Raw genomic sequence first — 19775 nt, 5'->3', positions numbered from 1 at the left:
CGGGCACCGGCACCGGGCACCGGGCACCGGGCACCGGCACCGGGCACCGGCACCGGGAACGGGCACCGGGCACCGGCTCCGAGCACTGACACCGGGCACCGGCACCGGGCACCGGCACCGGGCACCGGCACCGGGCACCGGCAGCGGGCACCGGCACCGGCACCGGGCACCGGCACCGGGCACCGACACCGGGCATCGGCACCGGGCACCGGCAGCGGGCACCGGGCACCGACACCGGGCACCGACACCGCACACGGCCGCCGTCCGCCGTCGGGGAGAGCGCGGCAGGCCTCAGCGCCCCTATAGCATGGAGAGGGGCCCAGTACTCCCCTCCTCCCCTCTGCGGCGGTGTCACCCTTCCGTGAGGGGACAAATGGCGTTAAATGGTACAATCCTGGTAAAGTGAGGACTGCCCAGGGAGGTGGTGGAGTCAGGGTCCCTGGAGGTGTGTAAGGAAAGAGTGGAGGTGGCACTGAGTGCCACGGTCTGGTTGGCAGGGTGATGTTGGGTCGCAGGCTGGACTCGGTGGTTTAGGTCTTTTCCAACCTCAATAAACCTGTGATTCTGCAAGGGCGAAGGCGGCAGATTCGGCCCCAAAGGCACATTGTCACCCAGGGCTGATGCCTGGCATCAGCCAGCATCACTGGGCACCACCTGGACACCCTGTACCTGGACACCCTGTGGAATGGGGACCCTGGAGACATCCCTGCCCTCTCCCCAGCTCTGTCAGGGATGCCTGGCAAGGATATCCAGTGACACCCATGAAATTCAGCTCTACATCTAAAAAAAGCAGCCTTCAGTGGCCCCTTCAATGGAATGTTTTCAAACTGAGAGTTAGATTAGGTATTAGGAAAAAAAACCCATCTTCCCTGTGAGGGTGGTGAGGCCCTGGCACATGTTGGCCAAAAAAATTGTGGATGCCCCATCCCTGGAAATGTTCAGGGCAAGGCTGGATGGAACTTGGAGCAACGTGGTCTAGTGGAAACATGGGCAGGATGATGGAACTAGATGTTCTTTAAGGTCCTCTCCAACGCAGACCGTTCCGGGATTCCGTGATTCCGTCCTCCAGCCAGGCCCGTGCCTTTGCTCACGCACACACACGCGTCACCGGCTCCCAGACGGAAGGTGCCCGTTGCTCAGTGCCCCGGGGCAGAGCCAGGCACTGCCAGGGTGGACACAGCCCCAAAATCCAGCCCTCTGCTCCCTCCCCAGCCCCTGAGGCCAGGGAACCTCTGGCACTGGGGGTGCCCGTGGCTGCTGAGGGCTTGTTGCTGGCTCTGTCACCAGGAAGGCCATTATCCATGCTGAGCCCCACCTAGGCATTTTAGGCGGACTTGCCATGCTAGAAAAACAAGCCTGCCAGAGCCCAGGCTCGCTGAGGCAGTGAGGGCAGGGGCTCCACACGGGGCACAGCTCCAGGAAACGATGGGGCACCCTGACACAGCCTGGCCTGGCGGGACGGACCATGGTGGACACAACCCGCGGGATTGCTCCCACTCATCTTCTGTGGGGCCGGCCTGATGGGAATGGGACCGAAGATGGTTTGCTTCAGCCCTGTCAGCTGTAATTAAGTCCTTAAGGGATTATCATGCCTCGTTGTCTAACCAGGAAGGGAGAGAGACACAGCCTGGCCTGTGCAGGGCTGCTCTGAAAGGTGGTCCCTCCTCATTACTGACAGAGACTTTGCCAGGACTTGTCCTCATCCAGCTGGTGACTAAACCACAAAAATCCCCATGTTCAGGGCGACAACCTCCGTTACCTCACCCTAGGTTAAAGCCTTATTTTAAGGGCTCATCAGCTTGATTGGGTTATCAAGGCAAAGGAGAGGGTGCTCAGCGCCAGCGTAGCTGCCAGCATCCTCCCCATCCAGCTCATCTCTTCCTCCCAGGCAGCCCAAATTCCTTGAATCCTTTTTCACATGCAAAAGCAGCACCTAACAGCAAGGTGGAGGGGCAAGAGCCCACAGCCCAGGGCTGTGGCTCCTTTGGAGGTGAGCCACGCCATTGCTCATCCCCAGAGCCCTGAGGTGGGTATGCTCCTGCTTCCTGCTGCCCCGGGAACAGCTGGGGTGCTACCCACGACCCTACTGCCCAGCTGGCATGTCCCATCCCCAAGGCTCCCCAGGTAATAGTCTCCTTCAGCGGTAGGGTGTGGAGTTTTCCAGGCACAGACTTGCCCCAAAATCTTCTTTTTCTTTTCCTTTGAATGTTGCTGCAAAGCAAGACATGAGGCTTTTCTTCCACCTCAGACTGGGAAGAGACGTATTTTCATGGCAGAACACCCTGAGACAGGGCATGGGAAGCCAAAGATGACGCAGAGGCTTTGAAACAACTCTTTTCAAGTTGGATTTGAAAGCAACCAAGATGAAATAATAGCAATCAAGAAGCAGTAGAAGTCTGGGGAGGTTTTAGAAATGCATTCTTTTGTCCTCTCTGGCTGCCAGTGGAACTTGCAGGTAGCAAAACCAGGACACAGGTGCTGGGTGACTCTGGATGCCTGGCTGCTGAGCCCCAGCCAGCCCTAAAGCTCAGCTTTAGGCTCTCGTGGCACATTTAGGAACTTGCTTGGTTTTCACAGCAAAGCCTTCGGCACCTACCTTGGCATCCTTAACTTTGGGGAGAGTTGTGCTTCACTCCGTAGCAAGGCCAGGGTCTAAAGATGACCACAGATATTCCTGTGCTGCACAATATCCGTGCGGCAGCTGAACAGTGGCTTTGGTTCATTAAGCTCATCAGCTCTGAAATCTCCTTTCCCCGAGTAACACCCAGCAGGAACCTCCTTGAAGTCAGTGAGGCGTGGGCAACATCAACAGGCTGAGAACCTCAAAGGCGGCCACAATCTCACCAAAATAATTTAAGCCCTGCAGAACTTGTTTCATGCACCCAAAATGGATCGTTTTCGGGCACAAAGCTACTCCAATCACCTCTGTGCAGGGTTAGAGAAGAGACAAGAGTGGTTGTATTTTTTGTGTTCAGCCCTTGAAATGATGGAAAAAACTACATTTCAGAAAATGGAGGAGGGTTTTTACTGTCCGTTTTTAAAAGCACGTCTATAAAATGTTCAGACTGGCAAAGTGGGCAGACCCAGGACCTCCTCACTCTCCTTTAGTTTTGAAGGTTCAGGGCCAAAGGGAGATCCTGAAATGGACTTTCTTCCTTGAAAATTAAAGAACACGTTCCTACCTAATTGTGTGATTCCAGGAACTGACTCCAAGGAAAACACGCAACCAATGCAAGACTCATGATAGAACCACGGCAACCCCGTCACTGGCATTTCGGAGGCTGCTCAGAGAGGTTTGCATCCAATGCCTCTGCAAGTGCCCTGGAAACACTCCTGCAGAGGAGGCTCAGGTTTTCCTTTCTCCAGACTTCACAAGATGATGAATTCAAGGAAGCCCTGTTTGATCTGTAGCACAGCACTGGTTAAAGAGTGGTCCTTCTGCAAATAAAAGAAAAATCTCAATTCCCTCAGAGAGCAAGGGAAAATTGTGCCACCTGCCACCTCCTGGACATTCCAATCCAGGTGGCACTTTTCCCTTGGTGGTACAAGTCACACAGTCTCAGCTGAGACAAGGCTTCAGACAAGATCTTTGGCAGCACCTGTGCCACAAAACTGCCAGCTTTGCCAAAACAGGGAATAACACCTGGAGTAGATGTGAATCCTGACTGCTTCCCACACTCTGCACTGGCTCTGCCAGGCTGACACCTGTGAAGCTTCAGGAGCCCCCCAAAGCTCCCACTGGTAGCTGGGAATTGCTGACTCCACGAGACAGGCTTGGTCGGAAATCGTTGATTTCTACCTTTCAAGCCCAACCAGCCTGTAATAACAAGAGGTACAAAAGCAAATCTGGGGTGCATTCTCAGGATGTGATGAATGTGTTCACGTAGTTTGCATCTGCAGAGAAAATACAGCAGTACCAACCTCCTGCTATTCACCCTCTGCTGATTCATCCCTGCTCCAAAGGACAGCAGCCACACTGCCCTTGCTCTTTTCAGAAGAGCCCAGGGTGACCTGGAGGAACCGCCACTGTCATTGGTATGTCAGGGTAGGAAATGTTTTACCTGCAAATTTCAGATCTACTAACAGTCATAAATGATTACCATGGCCCAGGTTGCACAGAGCAGATGCTTTCCAGTCCAGCTCATATTCCCAGCTTTAAGGAGCAGATTGGAGGAGGCCACACCGCCCAGATTTGCCACATCATTATTTGGCAGGTGGTTTAATTGCAGCGCATGAAACTGAGAATACCACAGGGATGACAACGGAGCACTCCTCTCTTACTCTGACAGTAGTCCTGCAATGTAAGCAAGGCCTCACCTGCCAAGGACTGCTGTGCCCAATCACAGGTTCACTGAGCAGCACTGGCTCTATCAGTCTACAGAGCAATGCGGTCAGACACAGACACTGGACCAGGCTCCTTGCTGAGCTCCTCAAGCCAAGCCATGTGAACAGTGGGATTCCCTGCAGTCTCCTTTGTTTTGCTGGAATCAAATAAAATCAAATCTGCAACACGCCCCAGAAGTGGTGTTACTTCCACCTCCAGCAAATTCTCAGGCAAAATCTGAGTTTGAGTCAGTCTAGACTTCATGCAAGAGGAAGCCACTGGAAACCCACATCAGGGAGGGAACACAGCCCAAGGGGCACAGCAGGTTTTGTACAGGTGGAGCAAAGGGCTGGAAAACTAGGGGCAAGAGAAACATTCAGAGCAGGAACAAACCACCTGCTCCAGGCCATCACCACACTTGGCAGGCAAAAGAAGATACCTGTACTCCAGGAGCTGCCTCTATAGCCCTGAACCTGCCCGACCATCACCCTCCTGAACAGAGCTACTCTATTCTCCTCCTTTTCCCCAAATTTTTGCAGGACCTTATTCAGGAGGCAGCAGGAAGGTGCAGGACTGGGGCTAAGGGTTTTGTTTGCTCCGGTTTCCAGGTCTCACAGGGTGCCTTTCCCTCCCCCACAGGAGCGGCATCCCAGAGAGTGTCTTATGCTTTCAAACTCCATTACATCTCATCTGCATTCCTACCAGGCAATGGCCCATGCTCCAGGCTGGGTGCCAGCAGCCCCCCTCCTCTCCTTCCTCCACTCTGAAGAACTGCTGGTGTTCAGCAGCTCCCTACCAGCTCCTTTTCTTCCCAGGGCTGTGTTAATGAGAGCCTGGACATTGCAGAAGCCCTTGTGCTAGGCAGGGCACAGGACGTCTGGAGCAGAGTCAACATTTAAAGAGCTCCAGCGTTCTGCCAGGCATTTTAGCACGTGGGATGGCTGCAGCTGGCACCACAACCCCAGGGAGGCACCTAGGAGTGGGCTGTACCTGGGAAGGGAGGCACCAAACAGTCCCACTCAATCCAGGGTGCCATCGGGAAGGCGGCTGCTGGCCACTGCCCAACCCAGGAGTTTCACCAGGTCCACAGGTGAAACGGCTGTCAGAGCTAACCGTGCTGCCAGGGCTCTGGGAAGAGTTGCACAAACACCACGGGTAGAAAGTCAGTGACAAAGTGAAGCAACGTAGACTTGCAAATGAGGAAACGAGAGCCTTCATCACGCTGATTGCTGGGCATCCTGGGCAAGGACAGCAGGAGCAATGCAGCAGTTTGCTGTGTCACCCGCCGGAGCGCCTTGGCAGCATTCCCACCGCTTGAGCCGTTTTTAAAGGAAACCTCTCCTTCAGCCAGAGAAGCACAGATCAGTTTGGTTTTTTCCTAACATGAAATACATTCTGAGCCCCTTCCAGGGATGGATGCAAGTAGACAATTGTCCAAAAACACAGGAGTAAATTTGTGGAGTAAAATTGCTGTGGGGTGAGGAAAGGCACGACACGGATGCTCTCCTGCTGCCCACGAATGAGGACACAGAGGCTAGAGCACCACTTTGCCTCAGCCCTTTGGACAGCCAAGGACCCACCACTGCGTTTGGCCGAGCTGAGCTCAGAGGGCTGTGACATCCTCCTGTCTGTCTCAGGGCTGTGATGGTGTCTGAGGGCTGTGCTCCCAGCACACTCTGCTGAGGATCAGTCCTACAGCACACCGGCACTGCAGCAGAGCTGCTTCCAAAATGGAAGCTGAATGCAGCCAAGTCCTCCTCCAGCACGAGGTACCTCTGCTAAGGAAAAGCAAAGAACAAATAACTGCAATGGTTTAATTCACACGGGTCCCCCCCATTTAATACAAACAGCCCTCCACGCAGGTGAGGAGCTGACAGTCACACAGTGTCCTCCAAGCTGGAAAGACCAATGCTGGGTTTTGTACAAGGTGTGCAGTAAATGGAAAGCAAACCGTTTTCTGCTGGGCTGTACACTAATAAAAGGCACCAAAACACAGCAGAGATACTGGAGCAGGAGTGGCCACAGGCACTGAGGAGGCTCAGTAAACACCTGTGCCCCCTGGCTCACACCTGCACGCTGTCACTCTATCACCATGTGCTCACACCTGTGGTTTGGCACTGCAAGTGCTCCATCATCCTCCTACAGAGCTCATGTGTTAAAGTGAGTTGTGGTTTTTTTGCCCTGGAAAGAAAACAGCAAAGATTTAGAAAAGTTCTCCCAATACATAAAGTTTCCAGGGTGCAATGTTTGCCCCTTGGTGAGGAAGGGATCGGTGCTGCTAACAGCAGCTCTACATAGCTGTACCAATTTAGGAGCCTAATCAAGGAATAGAAAACAAGACTGAGGTTCTGAAGAATTAAATTCCAAAACTGTTGTTTAACATGAAAATGTTTTAAACCATGAGTTTTTAAGAAAAAAATTAAATAAATACGTGGAAGGAGTAATTTTTCTCCCACAGTGAACTCCTGCAATGATTGCTCAATGCTATTTTCTGGTGTTATTAACACTCAGCTTTAACAATAAGGAAATTCTAATAAAGTTATGACTATAATTAAGGCAACTCTAATGGGATTTTGTAGATTGTGATTGGCATCCCAAGTACAGCATCAGACAGAAAGGGGAACGTACAAAGGACAAATCTCCAGGACACCATCAGAATTAGCAACTGCTTGGGTAATTAGAAGGCTCCATTTTATAAAAACCAGGAAACAAGATTAATTTATAAATCAGTTTATTTACAGATTTTTGTTCTCTTAAAGTACATTTCAGTTACCAAAGATATTTACACTGGTGTACACAGGATCACCCTGGTTATTTTACAGTTCTTAATTACAAAAAAACCCCTCCCCAACCCCTCCACATCCTTGGGTCTGTCTACTGTGCAAAGCTGCTGTGGATGTGAACATGAGCTGAAATTGGCCCAAACCCCAAGTTTCCAGGTTATTTACACATACACAGTAAACGGGTTTCTTTTCAGCATCTCCACAACACAGTACACAGGGAGACCGAGCCTCCCAAAAGGTCGCTTTGCAAATGTGTATCAAAAGGCTCTGCAAAATCAAGAAAAAAAAAGCAACCCCTAGTAAATGCAGGTTAATTACAGTATTCCTTTTTCATCTGTATATAATTTTGCATTTAACACTTAAATTACAAATAAGTTCAATAGTTTGATTTTCTCCATTTTAGTTGGTTTGTAAACACTTCAGATGCACTAAATACCTTGTAAGATTCAACTGTTTGTCTGCTGAAAAGTATTTTGCCTTTCTAATATTCTTAAGGTAGCAAAGAGATATGAAAGTTGGAACTGCACACAGTTCCTCGCAGAATCGTCACTTAGAAGGTCTCTGTCACTGTGCTACTGAAGGTCTTCTGCAGGTACACACTTATTCAAGTATTGCAAAAAGCTAAGGCCACTTTTTCAAGAAAGGAAAAGGAACAAGATGGGATTTTTCAATCCCTCATTCGACCTTGTGAGCAACACGCCTTCTCTTGAAAGGCAGAAGTACTGATATTCCAGGGCTCGGCTCACAGAGCAACCTGCTGTTAGAGAGGTACTTGCACTTCCTTGTTCCCAAGCCTGGGCTTTCCCACCTGGCTCTGAGATCATTCCAAAAATGGAAGGATGTCCCCAGTGATCACAGCTGCTGCCCCAAGCAGCTCACAGGTCTCAGCAAAATGTCCCAGCCTTGAATCTTCTTATGTGGTTGCACTGAGATAACCAGGACGCAGAAATACCATGTTGGTCATACAAAGGGAAGGTTGGGGAGAGAAAACAGAGAATTCAGCCTGTTTGTGGGACCCCAGGCTTCCCCAGATCTCACTGCCAGCCTGACCCTTCCTTCACCGCAGTAACCATCAGTCCACTAGTACTCAACCCACTCGAGGTTTTGAACATACACTCAACTCAAAGCAACTCAACACACATGAGGTATTGAGAGGGTAATTCACATATGCTCAAGTCATTTTAGGGTTGCTCCTAGCAAGGATTGCTATCAAAAAAAAATCAGTGATGTCTGGAAAGGAACAAAGCCATTACTTAGACACAGCTTCCTTCTGTCCAACACCTGTTAAAAATAGTTAATGCTTCTGTGGAGGGTACTACAGCCAAAAGACGACAGGCACATGATCTCCAAAGGATCCCCATACCCTATCAGGCCTGACTGCACAACTTCATCCCTCCTGCTGGACAGACCAGACACACCCCATGAGCCCCTCAGAACAGCAAAAAGCCCTGGGGATGCAGGAGAACCTTCTCAACATTGGCCACAGTATCTACAGAACAGAACCTCACCTGATGCTCCAAGTACAAACCGACTCTGTAGGTTTCTGTCCTCTTTCCATAATTGCTACCTATAAAAATAGCAATCCTTGCTATTGAAAGAGTTACACCCAGGAAAGGGAATCTGAGGTGGTGACCCAATCAGTGACACCATGCTGGTTAAATCTAGCAGCTTTAGTTTGCTTCTGTCTTAAGCATCAAAGGGTTTCCTGGTTCAGCATCATGACATTTTACATGAACAAATGAATTGCTTGACAAAAAAGCTGAGCAATGCTCCACCAAGACCATTTGACTTCCAGTCAAGGGCCACTACTGTGGGACAGACATGCATATGCCCACTGTCCCTATCCACCATTATCTCCTCCTTGTTTTTCCACTCACAGAGCTCCCATGGATATGGCTCACCACTAACTCACAAGTGAGGTGCTGGCAAGACTGCATCTGAGAATCTGCATGGACCTCTGGCTAATCCAACATTTCCCAGTGCTGTCCCTGAAGAACTACCAGCTGTGTGTCATTGTGCAAAATGCAAATATTCCCATGATAGCTTTCAAAAAATCCCAAACAATAAACAACCCAAAAAATAATAATAAAAAAAAAAGTGGAAAAGAGAAACCAAACTGGAGCAGTAGCAGAGCTATGCACCAGCAGGAAGCCCAAGAACCAAGCAGATGAATGAAACAGTTGATATCTCCCCGCCACGCCTGTTATGAGCTGCAGCATCTTTGGGGCACCTCTGAGGGCTTTAAAGTGTCTGTCTACACTCCAGTGCCTGGAAAATCTGACTTTCCTGTGGGTCTTGTCCCAGGTTAGCAAACAGGGACATCCACTATTAAGGCATCAACTTTTGACCCCAGATTGTCCGTGTTCCTCCAAGAAAAACACAAGACCAGGAAGAACACGCCAGGAACCAGCACTCAGCAGAACAACACTGCAGATGAATCCAGCACCAAATCAACCACATAACATGGTGCAGAAGTTCTGGGAAATGAAGGGAATAGAAAGAGCTGGGAATTTTCACGTGATTTTTCAGCCCCCTCAACTCTCCATCGTCTCCAAAGCAGGTGTTTTGGTTTTCAAGCTCCACTCCTAGATCTGTCTTTGTGTCCCGCCCTTGGTCACTGAGGTTTGGTTCTTCCTACCTTCACTCCCCTCGTATCTGCCTCATGAAGCTGGAGGTTTTGTGCGAAGAATATGGGGCTCTGGAAGCTTCCAAACCAGATGCTCTCTCAAGTTCGTCTGTCTCAAAACACAACAGTGCAGCCAACTGCACAGGACACTCTCCTGTAATCCACTTAATAAATTATCTGAAAATAAATATAAAAACCCACAAGCACAAAACATGCAGACAGTCAAGCACCAGACACCGCTTTCTTTGGTGAATACACTCTGTTCTCTAAATTGTTCAAGTAACAGCTTCTCCAATTCATTAGGTGACAATAAGGGAGAAAGCTGAGGATTGAAGGCCAAATTTTTGTGAGGAAATATTTTCCACTCCTGCATGTCTCGTGCCTGAGAAAATCCTGAGTATCCATTATCTGGGAGCAGCTGGTGCTCCAGGAAGAGAAGTGCTACACGGTAGGAGGAAAGTTGTCCATGGGCTCATCTTTCACGCTTGACATTAGGCAGGCTTTATCTTGCTCTGCCTCGAAGCAAAGCAGCAAGAATTCTTTACTTGTAGGCAAGAAGCAACATCATCTAATTTCCCTGGACTGGGCTGGCACCATGCTCAGTACCACATCACAGAAGAAAGATGAAAACCAGCTTCACGGAGAAGTGAATTAAATAGGCTCTGAAGCAGAAGGAACTGATGCACATTGTCAGGGCTGCAGGAGAAGACGTGTTAAGATTGTAACACTGTTCAGTATGGTTAGTCTCTGTTTACGACCAAAACCTGACCAAACTGTTGCTTCTCCAAATTACTCACATTTCTAAAGACAAGCTGAGTACTGATGGCTGACCACCATTCCAGCAAAACAGCCAATACCCCAACTTAACCAAACCCTTTCAGGGAACAAGCCAAACATGTCAAAGCCCCAGGCCAGGGCCCCAGGCAGCTGCTGACAGTTATGTGACATAACTGCATTGGCACATGAACAGTCTTGAGCACTCCTCAAAGCAGCCTCAAGTGAGGGATCAGCTTGTTCCAAACAATAAATCTGGTGTGAGGTCTTGGCAGCCAGTTGAGGTTTTTTTCATCCCATCTGAACTGCCTGAGAACCCATGGGTGGAAGTCCAGTCGCAGCACGTGCAGGGAGGAGAGCAGGTCAGGAGTCAGAGAGGCCTGTGACTCCGTGGTTGGCAGCTCTGAGCTGACTTCAGCACTATCAGACAAGCAGCAGCCTCCGCTGTTTCTCGTTTATCTGGTTCAGTACATCAACAGTGTCTCTGATTAAGGCCTCGAAGATCCCATCTGCCAACTGCATCTTTACACACAGCTCATCCTCGTCGTAGTTCACCCACTGCGCTTCTTCCTCATGGAGCTCCTGCACCTTGGAGGGTAGAAAGGCAATACAAACATTACAATTCTGTTGCTTTAAAATAATATTGCCTCAAAGTTCCAGAAAGAATCCAAAGCAGAGTATATCTGCCAACAACATATCTGTCTTTGTAAGAGATTACAGGAAACGCTTGGAATAGCAAAACGAACACAGATCTGTTTGAACCAGGCTAGTTCACTGTAAGAATGTTTTCTAATGTTTCACAGTAGCACCCACTTTAAAGGCTTTTATATTCCTGCACAAGTTTTTCACTTGAAAGGACTCAGCTAATGGAATGTTTTTGGCCAACAGCAGAAGCTCTATTAATTAATTAGTCCCTAATTATGTTTTTGCAAGAAGCTGATTCCATGAGGCTTAAACTGGTAAGAAATAATGGAAAGGCCTTGAACACGGGAAGGGGAAAAAGAGAAGATTTCACTGCAGTTCAGTTTATAATATAGTAAGAATACTTTAGGGAAACAACTGATTTCCAATTCTTCTGTACAAGACAACAAAATGTGTTAAAAGACAGCATTACAACTCATTTGCACAGAATACTCCACACTTCACTGGATTTGACAGCATTACTACAAATGGAATTTTGTACCAGTACATTCAAAGAGTACCTATTTCCTTCTACTATTAAATTGTTGACAAAGAAAATCCCCTTTTACTGCTCACTGACAAATAGGTGGTTTAGTATCAGACTGAAATATATAATTTCATTCAGCAAATCAAGTCTTATTGAGAGTCTTTCCAAACTGGATATCTTCAATTAAAGTTATTAAAAATTTGTCTTACTGAGCATTTCAGTATTAAAAACCAACCTCAACACAGCTCAAACTTTTTAGAAAAGGAATGAGTGAAAACATCACTGATATTTAAAATGAGAAAGAAAACCTGTTGAAAGCCCTGTCTCTGCTCAGCTTCAGCAGAAACCTCCTTTGCCCATTAATCTTACACTCTGAACTCTAAATACATTTACAGTGTACAAGTGGGGCAGACACCTCCTCACTGCCAAACTAAAGTTAAACATACTGAAAAATCCATTAACCCAGATCAGTATGTAATAGTGCTGTTTTCTGAGCCAGCACATGAACCATAGCCCCAACACACTCTCTTCCTTTCACCTGAAGCTAAACCTCCCAGAAACTGGTCTGTTTTGAAGCTGATAGCTGCTGTGGCACACTGATGATTCAATAACCCCAGCACAGTGTGAAGCCCAAGAAAAGGCTGCTATGGGAACCTCAGGGAGCAGGCGGTGCGGCATGGTTTGAAGCCATTCAGAAGGCCCTGGTTAGACACGGGGCTTCAGGCTGACAGCTCCTTTCTCCCTCTCTTAAAAGAGCTTGGGGAGAGGGGCAGGGACTTCATCCTGAAAACAGCTTTGGAAGAGTCACGCTGCCTGCCGACAAATCTGTGCTACCACAGCCAATCTGTGCAGCCTCTTTCCCACACAGCTGTCAAGGAGCAGGCATTAATGGCTTCATTAGCTTGTTACTAATAAGGAAGAAGCAACATTGTTTGCAATCAAATCTGAAGGAGTGCTGTAGGTTAAAAGTAATTTAAATGGAAAGCTAACAAGTGGTAGATAATTGGGTGTGGGTTTGTGTGGGGGTGAATGTCTGAAAGAGACTCCTGAACTCTCACACAGAAATGTGCTACCTGCAACCTGTATGTGCTGGTTGTAAATTCTGATAAAGTAATCAGCAGCATGTCCCAAGTCCTCCCATCAATAAAGAGGCATGAGATAGAAGCAGCAATTTGCAGATTGATCATGTGTTGTGTGTCTGCTTCATAGACTATTAAAACAAGGGAAAGAAAGAGACAGGGGTCATGAAAAGAAGAGGTGATGCTGAAAAAGGACTCCCTAAAAGCAGAAGTGATTTGGGAAAAAACAACAGGGGTCTCCAAGGGAGAAGGTGAAGAGGCTGCTGCAGGAAAAACCCTGCAAATGGGGGAAGATCCTGAAGACAAAGGAAGTGGGTGGAGACAAATGCCAGGGGATGCCCAAGGACCTGGACTGATGACATCCAAGGCTGGTAACCTGGAGCAGCTGCACCACAGTGACTGATGGGATTTTCTGCCCAACCCTCCCAGGCCAGAAGGACTCCACTGCTGAAAAGTGAAGTCAATACTTAGTGAAGGTAACACCGGGGGTGAGAAAAGCGAGTGAGCAAAATAATCAAGCAGGCCAAAAGTAAAAGCTCTGATCTCACTGGCTTTGAACAAACCCAAATGTCCAGATCCACACTAAGGTGCTATTTATTCTGTCTCCCTGACAATTGTGTAATGAGACAATTTCTTTACTGTGCTCTAGCAGCAAAAAGAGATACATGGAAAAGATAAAGAAGTAAAAGTAAACAAGAAATGAGAAGGTAGTTGATCCAGGAGGAGAAAAGGCTGGATGTTTAAAGCACCAGAAAGAAAAACAGTATCAATAATTAGTTTTCTCTTGCCTGTATCATTCCCCCCTCTCTCAGAGGCAGAGTGCACAATTTCCTTTGGCATTAGGAGTACTTCCTCGAGCATACTTTTGGAAAACTGTGAGAATGTGCAATTTGCAGCTGCAGGCAACTCTTGTTTACAGTGTATTCAGAACATGTGTGGAAACTGCTGTGCTGCTTTGCAGCCCTGGCTGCACCATCTGAGCCAAGGCAGTTGCAACTCCTTTGTCTGGGAAAGGTTTGACCCATTTGTTGTGTTACCACAAACTGCTCCTAAGTAATTGAGACCATTTCTTTAGTATTTGACAACTATCATGGCTTGCATGGAAATGGGCTTTGCCTTATCTTCAGTCCTTTGCACTTTCTCATGACAAAAATAAAATTTCACATCTTTGATACCAAGATCTCTATACCAGAAAGAAACTTCACTTCACTTAGGTAAAGTCAGGAAAACTAGTTCTAATGAAACTGAATTCCATCCTACACGAAAAGATAAATAGCAATGAAATGCAGAAGGTTGTGTGGTATTTTTTCCTTTGTGCCTTTCTTTTTTTTGTATGCACACTTATTAAAAAAAAGAGGGGGGCACATGCATACAAGAGGAAAACCAGGAGATAACATGGTCACATGATCCTGCTTGCCATCTAGTAAATGTCACAGTGCCTAAAAAAACCCACATAAAGTAATAAAGTAATATAATCAGAAGGAACTTTAGAGCGTGACTTAGCATGTTTTGATTTCTTGAGATTCCTGTTCAAATCTATGAATATCTCTAAAATAAACTACATTTAAGGAGTCAGTAGGTTATTGTGAGACTAAAAAGAATAAGCATCCAGATATAAAGTAGCGTCTTGGAAGAAGGCCAGCAGGAAGAAGGCAGGCAGGTGAATTCTCACAGCCTTTTGCTCTCAGAGTGCCTGGAAACCTTAAGACACAGCACACAAGCAGCCTTTCAGTCTCTTCTTACTGTGCCCTCCCCTTGGGTTTAGATCTGGAGTGCTGCAGCGGTGGCACCTCCAGCTTTCCAATTAAGCCAGCTTGGTAGGAACAGCCCTGCTTTTTCTGCATAGAGAGAAACATTTTGGCTGTTAAATCAACAGGTCAGAAGATCAACCACTTTTCAGCACTTTGCTGGCAGGCTCCTCAGGTGTGAAAACCAAACACATAGGTTTGGCAGTATCATGTGAGCTCTGCTTTCTCAAGCTCCAGATAAAAGAGAAGGGGGGCTGGCAGGGAAAGCAACGGCAGAGTTTGTTTTAGCCCCATTCAAACAGATCAGCACAGGGAGTTTTGGCAGAAGACCCAAGTGGAAAAAAAAGGAGTGGAAACAACCTATTGTCAGCACCTGAACTTAAATAAGGAGATATGAGGGGTTTTGGTGTAGTTTAAAAACAGGTTTTGAAAGATGCTGGCAGCCCTGATGTACCAAAATGTACATTTGACACTCTCCACAAAGCACAGACAGCACACGTGATAAAGGAAGAACGCCAAGGGACAGAAAGGGAAGAAAGCAAACACACATTCCTTTAAATTGATTTTAAACAAAGTAGCTTTTCATATATGTGAATCTCCTGTACTTGTTTACTGAAAGCCAAGATTTGCTATAAATGTTAGTAACTGGAGCAAATATCCAGCAGATCAGAGGGATCTCTGAAGAATCCCAGAACAAATCCTTTCTGAGGACAGAGATGCCTGATTGAATATAAAACGAATGCTGCAAAAAGGAGAAGAGGAAGATGTTCTTTTGTCACTGGCACTAAAACATGACTCACCACATTGGTGTCAATGCTGGGAAAGCACAGACCAAAGTGAAAATGCAACTGTAAGTGCAGCAATTGGAGGAAGTAGCAAAGCTGAAGGCAGAGCAAGGAGGCAAAGGATTGATCCATCCTGTTCCCCCCTGTGACAGCCAAGCCACAGGTCCCAGTGTCACTGAGATCACCAGTGCTGCTTCTCCTGCTGTGCCCCTTACACTTACACTTACAGTGGAAGATTCACTTACACAGTGAACCTTCCACTGGGAATAGGGTTTAATGTGATAAATCCAGAACAGTACATCCAGGCATAATCAGGGAGAGTAAGTTCAGTAAAACAGCCTGGCATTTGTTTCTGTGCCGACAGAAGAAATAAAAGTCACGCCCAGCTTTTGAGTCAGACAGCACTGAACACTCAGGTGTGTTCAGTCTTCTCAATATCACTAAAATACACAGTTGTCTCAAGAGAAAACTGTGAAGGAATGTTTTCATTTTAAGATTAATTTGACTTAAAATGGAAATGAAGAAACTGGGAAGAAATTGTGATCTAAGTTTAAATGCAAGTAACAGAAGCCTAAGAATGTTCATCTCTGCTTAAAAATGATCATGTTTTGTTTCAGCAGTCATTGTCTTTAGAAGTATCAAAAGAATGTGGAGAATCAATCAGCTCATGTATGTATTCACATGACATCCCCTACACACTGCACTGGTGTATACTGGCTACATCTTCACAAAAAATGGAACTAAGTATTTTGAATTGTGATTTTCAAATACAATTCTACAGCACCTAAACTTACAAAAACCATCTCATCATCTCTTTCAGGAAATTGCTCTCTTGTACTGCTTGAACATACTTTCAACAAAATGTGGAGAATCCTAAAACTGGCCTCTCAGTTTACGGCTACCCATGAGCTACTGGCGATAGGCAGCAGGTCTTGCACCTGTAAATCTTCTTCTGGCCTTGGATCTGTGACCTTAAGCTGGGGTTGACTAGGAGACAGAGAAAGCTGTCCAGATACTTCATGCTTCATAGAGATTTCAATAAAATAAGGCAAGAGAAACTGACCACTATCTCCCCTTAGGTTTTCAGTTAAAAGTTCCTCTGATAGTGCCCCACATCACAGTATAAATTTGTAAGAAATGCCCCTGAGACTGCCTTATTCCTAAAGCATGGTATGCTGCAACCTTCACCGAGTTATTCCCAGTCTTCAGCTGAAGTTTTATTACCATATTTTTGTGAGAACAAAATAAAATTAAACACATTATGTATTAGGCCAAAGTTGTCAAAGCTCCATGACTGGGTCTGCATGTAAATCACAGACTGGATTGTCTGAACTTCAAACCTCACCTGAAGCACTCTGGATGCCTTCAGCTAGAAAAAATTTTTTCCAGCCAGGACTCTTTCTTTCTAGCTATGTTGCAAAAAAAATTAGGAAGTTGGTACACATGCAAAATAGCTGTAATATTAGTTCCTTTGGGGATCTAAACATAGAACATTTTTGTGCATGCTTTAACAACGTCTGCATCCCGGAATCAAATGTATCAGGATGTATTTGGATCTATAAATAGATACTCTATTTACATCTAGTTAAACTATATGTAAAATATAGTTTTACATACATAAATAGATATAAATAGATTTTCCATAAATAGATATCCTATTTACATATCATTAAACCCCTGTGTTGGAAACCCTCCAGTGATGGGCAATTAAAAGACCACAGGACCCACGACTCCAAATTTGTATGTGCTCATTGTGTGGAATCAATTCCAGGTGTAATTAAGTGAAGCACAGTGTTAATGACATCTCATATTCCCAAGAAGAACCTTCACTATCATTATAGCCAATAAATATGTTAATCATCCTGGCAATACTATCCAACAAAATAACTTTCAAAAACTATACACAGCCAAACATGCTCCATCTTAGGCAGTTTTAACACTGCCCCAGTGGCAGTTGCATTCACTAGTTTAATTACATTCTTTATATCACCGTCTCAAATTAAATAATATTACTGCCAAAATAAAAACAGTTTAAATTAAACTAAGAGGAAAAACATTATTCCCTTCTCAAAGAAAAGGTTACTCTCAATCAAATATTTCAGTGTTTCCTTCTGGAAATTCATGCTTTAAACTTTTTAGGAGTGAGTGAATTTATACTGCAGTCAAATGAATAGACAGAATTAACTCAAGTCACCTTCCCTCACTGGAACTGGACTTCTCACACCTCATGCACAGTTTGTATTTCTTAGACAGCATGACTGACTACTGAAAATACACTCCTATGCCACACTTCAGTCTGGTGGACAGCACCTGACAGGATTGCTTATTTTCATCCACTTACCAGTATGTGATCCACCCGGTCTCGTTTCTTCCGCCCAAATTTCATCATCTTTTGCCAGTCTGTTTTGTGATTAGGCTCTTTCCTCAGGCTGAACAACTTCAGTACTTCAGCTGCAATGAAGTTCTACAGAACAGTAAAGGTGAGATTATCACATCTGAGCTAAGAAATTAAAGGCGTGCACAATGCAGGTCCCCTAAAAAGTTACACTGTAGAATTCACATCAGCTGGCAGGACAATTATTAAACCCAGAAGGAGTGGGGGGGAAAAACAGGACACCCACTGCTGTAGTAACTTTGAGAAGCCACTTTCAACACTACACAAACAGAAGATTCTGACAATTTATTTTATGGGAAAATATTAAAGAAAAGCAGGGTGGGAATTTGGTGTCCTTGTCCTGTGCCCCTGCTGTCCCCAGCCATATGCTTTTGAAAGTCTTCTCAACTAACAGAGTGATTTAGATACTATTTCTTTCTTTGCTTTGCTTTTCTAGACAGTTAATATACTGTGTCTTCAGCAGATTAATCAAAATTTAGTCAAGCCCCTCCCTCAATTTCAAAAGGAACAGTTTTCATTTGTGTCCTGATGAGCCATATGGAAGGCTTTTTGTGGAGGGCTTTAAAGGATACTGTTTTTTTCCCAATGGAGCCCTGCAAGTTTAACCTATGTCCAGTCAAGCTCTTGTTTGTCCCCTAGGCTCTGTGATTTTGTCCTTCCTTGAGTGCTACCACCAGTAACATGGAGGCCTCCTCTGGCTTGTCAAATACAACAATGCCCTCACTAGTCAAATTTTGGGTTCCTCTGGGTAGCTCCTGCTGTCCTCATAGAGGCTGGCATAGGGGTGTGTGTGTGTGTGTGTCTGAGTGAAAAATCTAGCTCATCCCATTTGGCCCAACCCTACCATTGGATCCATTCCAATTTAGCAATACAGAGCTCCACAGAAATCTGCTACAGCAGCAGACTGTCAGCATACCAATTTTATAAGATCAAGGTCATCCTGGCAGCTCTGTACAGAGGACTGAGATTTAAAAACAACTAGGAGCAGTCATAAGGACAGGGAGTCAAATCTATTGAGTGAAGAAGGACCATTCTGACATATTTTATTTCAGGCTGGTAATCTCCTTTCTTTTCTCAACTCATCCCTTGCTGTATATAGCTCTCACGATCTTCTAACACTCACCTAAATACCAGTTCAGTGTTTTTCATCTGACTTTCCCTGCTCAACAAAGATTTACTCCTACCTTGATTTCATCCAGATCATTTGGATCTTTGACTCGGCGAAAATAAGCAGATGCAATCCTACACGGTTTCATCCAAATGGGCTGATTCAGATTAGGATCCTCAGCAAAGATTTCCCCAAAGATCTCTCTTGTTAAATCAAATACCACCTGAACAAAGAAAAAAATTAAAGTTACGGTTTCTTTTGTCCATGATAAACTTTCAAAGCGCAAACTCAAAATGTCTGAAGACCATACCTTTCTATAAACCTGCTTGTTTATGGTGTCTGTGTCCTGCTCTTGGAGGGTACCACTAAGATCTGTTTTAAGGCTGCAGCTTTGAAGATCGTGACCCAGCTCTTTCAGTTTCCAGAGCTCCTCTGCTGCTGCATGCACCATCCCTTCCACCTCCACTGCAGTGTGAGGGACAGCCAGAGCCTCCTCACTGGGCTTTGGTGGCACCTTCTGTGGCTCTGCCTGGGGCAGCACTGCTGCTTCCTCAGCTTGCTTCTGCTGCAGCTTACGGGAACTCAGGCCATAGTCTTCATCAAACCAGTCTTGATCATCTCCCAGCACACTCAGGAACTCGCGGTTGAGCTCCAGCTCTGCCAGTCTCTTGGCAAGCTCCTCCTGGCCACTGGCACCAAACACGGGACTCTCCTGTGAATCAAGAGCCACAGAGTAAATGTGAAAGTGGTGTCACACTGCTGTCTCACTCAGCTTACATTTTAAATGCTTTACTGATGTAGTTGGCAATAAATAACTACCGAAACAAGCCATACACTGGGATACACAAAAATGTATGAGACACATACAGAACATACAGGTCATCTCCACATCATCCAACAGAACTTGGGAGAAAAACTGGTGCCACATCACATTCCTGATGCAGTCATCCCCAATCAAAGGCACAATCAACTCTTAAAATCAGTG

The 19775-nt window shown here is 46.0% G+C and overlaps 1 protein-coding gene and 1 long non-coding RNA gene across 2 annotated transcripts in view; both read right to left on the bottom strand.

The window, feature by feature from the left end:
* Positions 1-3310: 3310 nt before the first annotated feature.
* LOC136365207 (uncharacterized) lies at positions 3311-6082 on the bottom strand. The gene is made up of 3 exons (XR_010744295.1): positions 5315-6082; positions 4318-4481; positions 3311-3438 (listed from the first exon to the last, which is right to left on the bottom strand). It is a non-coding gene; the product is annotated as an uncharacterized lncRNA (long non-coding RNA).
* Positions 6083-7038: 956 nt separating this feature from the next.
* CEP350 (centrosomal protein 350) overlaps positions 7039-19775 on the bottom strand; it is a 70340-nt gene continuing 57603 nt past the window's right edge. The window contains exons 36-39 of the mRNA XM_066324737.1: positions 19101-19502; positions 18867-19013; positions 17629-17751; positions 7039-11095 (exon numbers count right to left, since the gene is read on the bottom strand). Coding sequence (XP_066180834.1) covers positions 10931-11095; positions 17629-17751; positions 18867-19013; positions 19101-19502 — 837 coding nt within the window. The 3' untranslated portion in view covers positions 7039-10930. The remainder of the gene's footprint in view (positions 11096-17628; positions 17752-18866; positions 19014-19100; positions 19503-19775) is intronic.

This window comes from Sylvia atricapilla, chromosome 9 (assembly GCF_009819655.1).
Source record: "Sylvia atricapilla isolate bSylAtr1 chromosome 9, bSylAtr1.pri, whole genome shotgun sequence".
NCBI lineage: Eukaryota > Metazoa > Chordata > Aves > Passeriformes > Sylviidae > Sylvia > Sylvia atricapilla.
This window is presented reverse-complemented; position numbering and strand designations above follow the sequence as displayed.